The sequence below is a fragment of the Hyposmocoma kahamanoa genome, unplaced genomic scaffold, assembly GCF_003589595.1.
Source record: "Hyposmocoma kahamanoa isolate Upper Pololo Valley unplaced genomic scaffold, ASM358959v1 97, whole genome shotgun sequence".
Classification (NCBI taxonomy): domain Eukaryota; kingdom Metazoa; phylum Arthropoda; class Insecta; order Lepidoptera; family Cosmopterigidae; genus Hyposmocoma; species Hyposmocoma kahamanoa.
Genome location: NW_020655294.1, coordinates 2,283,417 through 2,295,015, shown reverse-complemented (window position 1 = coordinate 2,295,015; position 11,599 = coordinate 2,283,417). Strand labels below are relative to the sequence as shown.

The 11,599-nt window shown below is 37.5% G+C and overlaps 1 protein-coding gene across 1 annotated transcript in view; it reads left to right on the top strand.

The window, feature by feature from the left end:
• The window catches only part of LOC113238595 (endoplasmic reticulum metallopeptidase 1-like), a 24,481-nt gene extending 13,350 nt beyond the window's left edge, over nucleotides 1-11,131 (top strand). The window contains exons 12-20 of the mRNA XM_026475423.1: nucleotides 411-531; nucleotides 2,731-2,833; nucleotides 3,091-3,283; nucleotides 3,879-4,060; nucleotides 5,220-5,360; nucleotides 6,978-7,195; nucleotides 8,465-8,583; nucleotides 9,450-9,631; nucleotides 10,840-11,131. Of these exons, the coding sequence (XP_026331208.1) occupies nucleotides 411-531; nucleotides 2,731-2,833; nucleotides 3,091-3,283; nucleotides 3,879-4,060; nucleotides 5,220-5,360; nucleotides 6,978-7,195; nucleotides 8,465-8,583; nucleotides 9,450-9,631; nucleotides 10,840-11,007 (1,427 nt within the window). The 3' untranslated portion in view covers nucleotides 11,008-11,131. The remainder of the gene's footprint in view (nucleotides 1-410; nucleotides 532-2,730; nucleotides 2,834-3,090; nucleotides 3,284-3,878; nucleotides 4,061-5,219; nucleotides 5,361-6,977; nucleotides 7,196-8,464; nucleotides 8,584-9,449; nucleotides 9,632-10,839) is intronic.
• Nucleotides 11,132-11,599: the final 468 nt, after the last annotated feature.

Below are 11,599 nucleotides of genomic sequence, written 5' to 3'. Positions count from 1 at the left end.
GGATGGATGGATGGATGGATGGATGGATGGATGGATGGATGGATGGAGGGCGGACGGACGTATGAATAAATCAATGACCGAATGAATAAATAAATTAGACAACATCTCATAGGTATGTTGCTCTGATCTCAAAGTAAATAGCTAAACCACTTGTGTTGTGAAAATCGGAAACAACGACGGTACCACAAACACTCGGACCCGAGACAATATAGAAAAGCTAGTTTCTACACTGACCCGACCGGGGATTGAACCCGGGACCTCAGAGATGGTGACACCAGGAAAACCAGTATGCAAGCCACTCAACCACGGAGGCCGGAGGAGATGGTTATATCGCATCACAACACACAAGATTAAAATTCCTAAATTCTTGACAAAATTGTAAGTAGCAAGAAACGTGTTTCAAATTTCAGAAATGACAACTGTCCAAGAGTTGCTGTTTGCGATGTTAGGGCGAGTTTTGTCGACACTGGCCGGAATATTGATCGTCGCCATTTTCGTGCTCATCATGGTGGCCACTACAGTTCAACTTAGGTAATATAACAATTTATTCCACCTGTCTGCTAAACAAGTCTATATTGAGTAATAATATGATTTATTACTCAATATAGACTTACTCAATATAGATCATAATTTAAATAGTCGAGATAAAGTACTCCGTACCGCAGGTGAGCAAAAAAGGACGAGGTTCTCAATTGGACTGTATTTTTTTTAAATGAATATTATGCGATTATTTGTGAACCGATTTCGATGATTCTTTTTTGTTGGAAAGAGGGTACCTCAGTATTAGTCCCATTTAAATTGGAAGAAAATATTCCACCTCTAAGTGTGGCACACTGGCAAAATTATTATTAATATATTATTATAATTTTCCAGTAACCGATGTCAATAAAACTTGACAAATAAATGTAATTCCACGAACTATTGAGGTCGGTTTGTTTTAATAAAAGTTACAATTTATCTATACAAATTTACTTACATTACTCAAACCCAAATAATCCTTATTTGATAGGTTTACACTTGAAATCGTCATATTGATTAAATTCTACCCCATTATTCGTGAGGCAAATTCTCTTGAGAAGAATGAGCAAGAAACGTAAAAGAGTTGGTCTTTGTAAATAAACATTTGTACACATTTATCATTAACAATATTTATTTCAAACGTCATAGATCAACCTGCATGAGCTAAATAGGTCACTACACTACCACGGATTTTTTTCATGCTCTTCCTTCAGTATAGTTTTTAAACCTCGCAAATGGCAAAAGAATGGCGCATACATTACACCTAATATCAATTTGTGACTTTGTGAAGACGACTGGCAAGAACAGCGAGTTTATTTTTATTTAATTACGTATTATTTATTATTGCACATGTATACATTAGAAGGGTTTCATAATAAAATTCAGTACGGTATGTGACCCAGTTAGGGTGTAAGCATTACTATTAATTTTTTTTATTAATTTCATAAATTTAATTAATAAATCATCAATGTAAGCGTTCCGTGACTTATGACTTTATTTTTCAGTTAAAATAGAATATAGTAGGCTTTTTGGATATGAAATTATTTTATTTTATTTTTAAATGTAGTAACGTTATTGTCTTTTTTAATTAATATTGGATTTTTATTAGAAATATAAAATAGATCTGTACAATGAACTTATGTATATTTCTAATTTAGGTTGATGAAGGATCAGGTTTTACTGGCGACGGACATTTATATTACATTCAAAATATGTTGGTTGCTTACGTCCTTGATATAAAGGGATGGGAGGTTAACATGTATTATAAATGTTATGTGTATCGCTATATATTAACAAACTACAATTCTTCTTAACATAAATTACATTTTCATAAACGTTCAGTGTTGCTAGTGTAAGATTGTTAACTCAAAGACACTCTGGGATCCAGATTGTAAATTACCCAAAAAGCGCGTTTTTGCATGATAACAAAGAAAAAAACATAAATTAATATTGGCGGCATAACCTAAAATGTGTACCTATCGATTTCATATTCATTTATTTGCATTTCACATGGATGATAAACTTATACATGTGATACCCTGTAAGGGTGTAGCAAAGTTACAATGGAATTTAATCAAGCTTGAACCTAGTTAATTAGTTTAGATAATTCGACCCCTCCAACGTAAAGTACCGTATGTCGAAATTGCTAAGTTTACAGAGGAGCCTTATAAAGTTCTGAATTTTATTCGGCAAAGCTCATTACCTACATAGAGTATTATAAAATCCTAGATATCGGTTAGATGATCACTCTATGCGAGTAACAAGCTTTGTCGAATAAAACAGAGACATGCTAAAGTCACGTGTTGTGCTCATTTCAGTGAATTCAAATCTTTAAAAGACTCTCCTGTAAACTTGACAATTTGGACATAGGATACTTTACCACGGAGGGTCGAATTAATTATATTATAGATTCTATAATTATTAATAAACATAATTATTACACAATATTTTTATCTTAAAATTAATTAAATTATTATTTTTATAATTTTTATAATTATAATTATAATTTTTTTAAAAGCACCTGAAAAAATATACGTACCCACCTAAATTGGCACAATCGTGAACTGAAATCAGACTCTGTCACATTGTGATCCTACAGGGTGTTCTATTGTTTGGTCACCAACGTCGTTGATCAACTTAAAGTTAGTATGAACCAGCTCTGACCCCTATAGAGGGTCGATACAGTATTGAATGTACCTATCTCTTGTCCAGGTACCTAGCACAACCTTGGCTTGTGGTCCCGATGTACTGGCTGCCGTACGCCATCACGGCCGTCTGCGTGGCGCAGGCCTTCGACGCCTGGAGAACCAAGAGGGTAACTCTTGCCCGTACAATTCGTATGTGCGACAGTTAGTTGGGCTGTCACTTGCGCGACTAAAGTATTTTTGAAAATATCGTTTTATACTTACATATTGGTTATATTTTCTTACGTTAATGTTATTGCTTCTTTGCTTCGACTGCTATACATAGGACGCTTTTACCCGAGATATATTCGATTTTTTCATCTTTAAATATGCATTCATGATGGAGTCACCCCTATGTGGTTACAGCATATTTTTTGTCTTTTTCCAGAGTGGTCTGAATCGCTGCATTCGCACAATGCAAGCGCAAGCCGCAACGAGATCGATTCTAGCTTTCATACTAATAATTATGACATGCATACCAAGTACCGCGACATTACGGTACTTTGTCACTGTGCCTTTGTTCATCATTTCGCTCATGTCTTTGGCGTCTTTGACCGTCATCAGATACGTTCGTTTGCAAGGTACGTGATAGATATAAACATCTTAATGTCCTCTTTAGCACTAATGGATGTAACTTAGAATATCAGTTAATAAAAGTTACTTGTAAAGTACGGTTCGGAATTTGATATTCTATGTGTGTGCAACAAATAAATAACTTTCTTGAAAATTTTCATTAAAATTATTTATATATATATATATTTACATAGAATATGAAGTAAGTTAGGTCCAATAATGTTAAAAGAGATGAACCATGAACACACATACACAACCACAATTTACACCCAAACTCATGAGAGAAATAAATGTAGGCCATACAATTATTTCTTCTGGGCCGGACCTCTGCGACTAGACTGCCACTAGGATGTAACCGTTCGGTCACGGAGGCAATTGATGGTTCGAAAAGACGCGGTAGTGGAGACAAATTAGGGTCGCGTGCATGTTTTCTCCCAAAACGAGATGCCACTGTTATATCTATCGTTTCGACGGTAAATCAAATTTATTAAATCGAGCTGGTAATAGTATAAATGCTGACTATCAAATTATTAGGGGGCTGAAGCAGCGCACCTTTAAACCAAGTTGTCTTCACAAAGCACCTGATACTATGTTTCCTCTCAGCATGGCAGCATCTACTAATGGAGGTTCTGTGGTCGGTGCCGTCCACCATGTTCGTGCTGACGCTGGCCCTGCGTTTGTGCGCGCTGATGTTGCCGATTATGGGGCGCAACGGGTCCAATGCACCCGACTACCTCATCGCGATCATCAACACAGGCATTGCTGCCATCGTCTTGTGTACTGTCGTGAGTCATTCTTGCGTTTCATTGTTTTCTTTTCTAAGCAAGCCCAGTTTCTCTCTCTATATAAAATTACGCCTGTGGAGGTAGTCCACATCACCTGGCTTAGTTCACTTGATTTACATAACAATATTTTAAATTATATATTTTAAGTACAACAGTATTTACTTTTTGAGTGTCTTTTAACAACCTAGCGTTCATGTAAAGCGTCATTAGATTACAGCCATTATACGTTATGTACCTCACTTAGTAAAAGCATTACAAACAAATTAATTTTTAACAGTATTAATACTTTCCCATGCACATTCAGAGACTCCCACCAAGTAACCCCGTAGAATGTCAATGTTGTGTTGAGTATAATGTTTAATTTACTTAATTTGTTAATGTGGCATAAGAAAAGAGTGGGGCCCGAAATTTTACCTTGAGGTACTCCGTAGTTTATGCTACCTCCTTGACTTAGAAAATCAATGTTTGCCTGTTGAGTTCTGTCTGTACGGTAAGTACGAATAAAAGAGAACATTGAGTTTTATATTCAATTCTTCAAATTTGTCGATGGTGAAAGAATACCGTATGGAATGTCTTAGCCAAATCCATATTGTTAACAATGTAAATGTTAACAGTATAGTTAATAACGTTCTTAAACATTTCTATTTATTACCTATCTAATTTGTATCCCCAAAGTCAGTGACGATTTCCTTGTTCTAAGTCCAGTTAGTGAGTTCTGAGAATAGGTTTCGGAATTCAAGACAATGATTGATTTGTGAGTTTTTAAGAATGTCACAATGTTTGACCTCCATGATGTTCAATTATATTTGTGAAATTACGCCCCTAATTTGTTATCATTATTAATACAAAGTTATAACACTTAGAAAAAATTCCTTCGATACGGCTGGATTCGAACCAACGTCTTCTAGTAAACCGTGTCAGACGCTGTGCCAACTAAGCCACGGAACGAACTAGCGGACCTTATGAATTTATCTATGTGCTGGTTGCAGATCGTTGTTTAACGCCTTTTTTGCCGTAACGTCATCTGTAGTTCTGTAGTAGCTTTCAGTCTGTCATTGAAGTACTATTGGGAGAATAGCAAGTAAAGAAAATTAAGCATCAAATTGATAACATTAAAATGTTACATAGATGTTTTACTATTGTCTAATTTTGGTTCCAGTCGGGCATCGAATTGCTATTTTCCCGCAAGCGATTATGGATGGTAGTGGCGCCCGTAGCCATCACCTGCATAGTGCTCATGTTTATTCCCTTCAGCCCGTACCAGGATGACGGGCCTTCCGTGCAGAGGCATTATTGGTTTGTGAGTATCGCGAGTTTAATTAATTCTATGTACATCACATTGATAACTCTGCCATAACGCAGTCGAACTTTAAGTCGAGCCCATACTTTAACTGCCTCCGTGGCCGAACGGTTACCATGCCGGACTGCCACGCTGAGGTCCCAGGTTCGATTCCCGGGCCTGGAGAAATGTTTGTATGGCTTACATTTATTTCTCTCGTGAGTTTGGGTGTAATTTGTGGTTGTCTATGTGTGTGTCCATGGCACCCGCGACACAGGGCTTCCCTAGTGCGGGGCTATATTGAGTGTGTGCGTTATTTATTATTTATTATTTATACAGTGCATTTGTTGACATTCTTGAAGTGAGTAAATAACAGAATTTTAAGAAATGTTCGATATTAATGAATAACAATTGTTCAAAAAACATTTGCAAATAAAAAACAATTTACTTGAATGACAAACGACACAATATACGTAATAAAGATCATTATTCAATCTTAATTAATCATGTAAACTTTACATATATCTTCCTTAGCCAGCAGATTACGCTCTGCTGCATACACAGTCCGTACAATACTTGAGCTTACCGATGTTGCTATTGCTAGACTAGTTTACTTTTCTTACTTCCATAGTATAATGTCCTACGGGATTCTCATGTGGGGTAAAGCGGCAGATATACAAACCATATTTGTGTCGCAAAAACGAGCGATTCATTCTTACCGTTTAGGTTCTCGGGTTTCTCTCAGTATCATGACTGTGGCATCACAGTACATTTACTAAAATATTTTGTATGCTCGTAAAAATATACATTATTTCATTAAGAAAGAAGGTATCAAAAATATTGATCTTAGAATTAAGTCCAAACTCATGGTACCACGATTTCGTTTAACTAAGGTAAACGATTCTTTTATGGGGAACTGTATATATATATACATAAAAATTATTTTAATTGAAAATCATATTACAAAATTGAAGAGTACGTGTTAGATAAAGATGTATTGAAAGACGACATGACTCTATATTCCGCACAAATTTGATTCAAAGTATATTCCATAGCATTTAGGTTTATTCGAATAGGGGAATCCCTACAGTTTCTTGTTCGTTCTCCACAGGAGGTTAGCGTAGTTAATGGGCAGTAGTTTAAAAATGACGTTAACAAGTGTAATAATTTTACCTATGGAATAAATGATTATTTGATTTTGAATGCAGGGTCTTGATTAATAAAATAGTACGGGATACAGGATACCAATGGATCTCCTTAGATAGACTAGGTAGACAGGAGAGTTTGAGATACATCGCAAGATACTAGATACACGATCAATTATTGTTAATACGGATCGAAGTCTCTTGCATTTATGTTTTGATTACAAAAAACAATTACTTTTAACGCTTAAATATACTTAGGCATATTTATATAGGTAAGTATCTAGGTGTATTAACCGTGTGATAATAGATCAGTCGTAACACATCATACGCGTTTCCTACACCACTAATTGAGAGACTTAATACCAAATTTAGGAGCTGCTTATAAGTTGAGCCCAAATCTTTTATGCTTGTGGTGACCTTGACTCCGAACCTTCAAACCAGAACATGGCAATACTACCTTTAATTAATAGTAATATCGATATTTTTTTTCCAGCACTCGGAAATAATATCATACGATTACAACAATGCTGAAACAGATTGCGTATCGGGTATCGTGGTGACGAAGATCGACGCTTACTCCACGTCGAGAGTGTTGCCGGCGCTGAGGGAGAAAGGCATCAACTTGGAATCCCGCACGGACTTTGCCGATGATTGTCAACGTTACGTACTTTGCAATTTGCCGCTCGGCAGCGGGTGGCTCGGACGTAATCTGTAAGTACTTTGTGTCTATTAACATAGTATTTTTTTAGTGATATTATGGACGAACAAGTCGTGAGCCTGATGCTAAGCTACACGCCTATCCATAACAGTCGCAGTGCCACTAAGAGCTTTAAATCGCAAAGATCTGAGGGGCACTGCCACTGCGCCCGTCACCCTGAGACATAAGTTGACAAGTGCCATGTGCCTGTAATTTCTCCAGCACTCTTACTCTTCGAAACCGGAACACGGTAATGCTAACATTACTGCTTGGCGACAGAAATAGCTAAGGTGGCAACACTTCCTTGAACGAACTCTTTCACAAGGAGGTCTACGGCTACTGATAATAAACACGAGTAAGGTGGTATACGTAGCAGTGCGGACACACACATTCACATAATCTGACAGTGCACTCACGTTGCATAACGCGGGTTGTCGCACACGTCATGCAATATAGAATTGGATCGTTTATTCAATTTTAAAATAATAGACGTGTTTATTGTTGTGTTTATGGTTGTTTAAATAACAATAACTCAAAATTCAGAATTGTTCAGCATTTCAAGCAATTTAGATACTAAACCGCGATACTGGTATAAAAATATCAATACATAGATAGTATTACATTTAACAAAGGTTATTTCAATATAGCACAAGAATATTGTGAAGAACGTCTTAATTTTTTCGATATATTTTACAATCTGTAGGTACAACTAAAATTATAATGTGACAAAGGCAGACAATTTAATGCGTCGAATAGGCGGGAGTTACCCTACTTGTCAAGCTTAAATCGGCAGCCTTGAGCCTCTAGCGCCTAGTGACCACAAGAAGATCTAAAGTTTGTAGTTACTATAAACTCAGATAGAGAATTATTGGTTGAAAAATATTTGATATGTAGAAATTTCATGTAGAACGCAGCTATAAACTAACGGAACGGAAAATTCCTCCGGCCCATGTAGCGCGCTAGTGCAATCAATACTCTAGTAGACACGCGATCTAGTAGACACGCGATCAAAATTTACAGTTATATTTTCCCCAGTGATCGGAAATTCGGATGCAAACGGTGCAATTGTAAACGATGTTGGAAATCAATAGCCCGTTTACTTCGACGCAGGTTCTTCGGAGGCGTCGCAAGCGGCGCTCAGCGCCCCCTAATATTTATCGTGACGGTTTATTTACCTTCGGACGACTGTAATTCTAGCTCTGCACCCGTCGTATACACTGCACGAAAGATAAAGCCGGCACTGCTGACAAATAAATACATTTTTATCTTTTACATGGCCGCAGCGTGAACGCCTTGTTCCTGTACACGGGTCCGCCGGCGCCGTTCGTGCCCGACAACACGCTGACGGTCCAGAACAAGACTTGCAGCGGGAGTACCTGCATATTCGACTTTGTTATGATAGGTGAGTTCATTGTTGGGCACAGTCTCCAGAAAAGAAGGTTTACAACAATTTCACATTTAGCAGGCAGACTGGCGACATTTGTAGCATATATCTTATAGAAATAAACTATCTAAACTTTCGTGGTTATACTTTTTATTTTCCTGATATTTCGGAACAGGTACACGCTCCATGGTCACGGGTTGACTGGCCAGTAGCAGGTGATATCTGCGCCAAGGAGCGTGGACCAAGTGATAAATCATGTATTTTTCACTCGAAAAACCTCCAAAATCCTTATTTTAGGATTTTGGAGGTATGAAAGCTTCCATATTCCAAAAAATGTAGGTAAATGGCAGTCGATTTTTTCTTCAAATCGATGGATATATGTAGTTGACAAAATATAATTTGCACCGATTCGTTTTATCGCTTCATCTTTGGAATATAATAGGACAAAAGAGTGAGCCGGCTCGGTAACGCACGTGCCATCTGTATAATACAAACAACTAGTATGAACACTTCTACGCATTAATCTTTATACGGAACTAACTTTGTCGAATTAGTAAGAAAGAGTCGGCAGTTGGTATTTTACGTTACTGTTTACACGCTTAAAACAAACGGCCTGATTAGTAAAGAAATAATTCAAAACTTGAATTCAGAAAAAGCAATTACTGCATCCATGACTCGTGCGAAGGACCGAGATCATTAGGTCCACGTACGCTTTGAGTAAAAGAAGTGAAAATGGTTTTATTAGTGTATTGTAACATTCATCGGTGCAATAATATTATTATACCAACAGGGTTAAGATTATTTCATTCTGTATGAATTGTGTATACCTGGCGTTCCACAAATAGTCACAGCTCTTTTCAATACTAAATTTGGAATAATTCCAGCTCCAGCCCAAAACTTAATAACGATAAGGCCTCATGCGAACGTCAACTTGACCTCATGGACTTTCGACTCTCCGGCCCGGCCGACGTTCATCCAAGACAGCCGCCTCATCTATTTAATATACCATTCAAGAGCTACGTACAGTGACGTGTTTGCACCTTTACAATTTAACGTTACTCTATCTGTAAGTATGATTTGCTTTTGCGAATTTTTCTTATGTATATTAAAGGTCTATTTCACTGCAAGATCGAATCAGGGGCTCCAAACCCGTTCCCCGCCCGAAACAATTAAAAGACGCATGATGCGAATAAAGCTTCATACTTTAATTTGGTCGAGTATTACTTATTTGACAGTAATTGTTTAGGACTTCAGTTATGGAGACGCAAAACATGTGACACAAAGTGAAAGTGGGCGGGGCACATTCCTCGCAGAACTGCACACTTCACATCGCCTTACTCTGGATTGCACACTTCACATCGCTTTACTCAGGACTGCACACTTTACATTTCTTTACTCAGGATTGCATACTTCACATCGCTTTACTCAGGATTCCACACTTCACATCGCTTTACTCTTTTTGCTATGCTTCATAATGAGGGTACTTTGTGTTTATTTTTCGTTATGAGGTGTTAACTCTTACCATAATTTAGATATTTGAAAATGAGAATGTGAACAACTGTATTTGATTTTGACTAGTTTACCTAAAAGTTTCATTGTAAATCTTTATTTATAGCTGTTGTTGAATAAAATAAAAAAAAGATAGTCGATGGAGGCTTAAGAGTTCTCGAATAGCGACCGCATACCGGATGATGCAGTATGGGTTGACCACCCACAACACAGACCGATGACCTGGTTAAGGTTGCGAAAATCCGCTGAATGTAAGCAGCACAAGACCTGTCGTTGTGGCGACCTTTAGAGCAGGCCTATGTCCAGCAGTAGACTGGAGTAAATATGGAGACCCATATTTTACTCACATTTATATTATATTCGTTCCATCACAGACGTGATGGAACAAGTTCGCCTTTCTGAATCGCCGCACTTGAATCGATTTTCATAAAAAGTAGTAAGTGAGAATCCACAGGTGATATTGAGTGGAGTTGCCTCTTTTTCGTGAAAAAAATTCTAAATTTCTAATAAAGACGGAATTAAGTACATCAAATTCCGTTGTCACTGTTTCTGCCCACGATTATGGGCAAGAATGAGTAAAAACTTTGTTTATTATTTATTTGTTTGTTTGTTTATGGGTAAAAAGCTTGTTCGGGTGATTGAGTTGATTGGGTTTTAACTCACTGACCAAATCTGGTTATATATCTACTGTACTTATAATATGTGTGTACACCGTGCAATTAATTTTACGGAATATATGATTTGTTATTACTGTTCTGTTCCCAGGTGCCTGCGTACGCGCAATCTCAGCCCATAATGGACGTGGCACTACACTCGCATCTAAACAACCACCCTGAAGAGTTCACTCAGGAGTATCGCAACATCCTAAACGCTGTGCCTAAATACTTCAACATTGCTACCTCTCTCAGCAGGCGTAAAAATTATGTCTTCTAGAAACTGCACGTCGAATGTTTTACGCGGCATATGCGACTCGAATTAATTTTGTAACATTGTCGAGGTCCTACATCATAAATAAAACGCAGTACTATTATAATCTAGGCATTCATGGTTAAATTAATAAATCGTGAGTGCCTAGACTAGTATCCAGATAAAAAAACAAAAGGACACGTGTCACATATTACGAAATAAAGACAAACCAGCCGTGGGAGGTGGGCGCGTCCAAGTGCCGTCGCGTTTTATAATTATATCCGACTGCCTGCCCCAGGCGCAGGACGGCACATGGCACCAGTGTTGCCAACTTGCCCAGAGAGGAAATAACTCAACCTAAGTAAAAAAGTTGCTAGATTCTAAGAAATTAATTCTTATAAAAGTAACCCAATGGATGTATTTAATTAAGATAATATACAGGTAAGGTAAAAAGACAGTAAAAGCTTAACTACTAGAAAGTAAAACTAGGATTTTTAAATTATATGAATAAAATTGGATCCCCGCGCCAAGGTGCCCAAGATGCTGGCAGCGTTGCCCCTTTGTATTGCTATGCTAATGCGTTGGGCAAGGAGCTGCCCTTGGGTTTCGACTCCAAAGG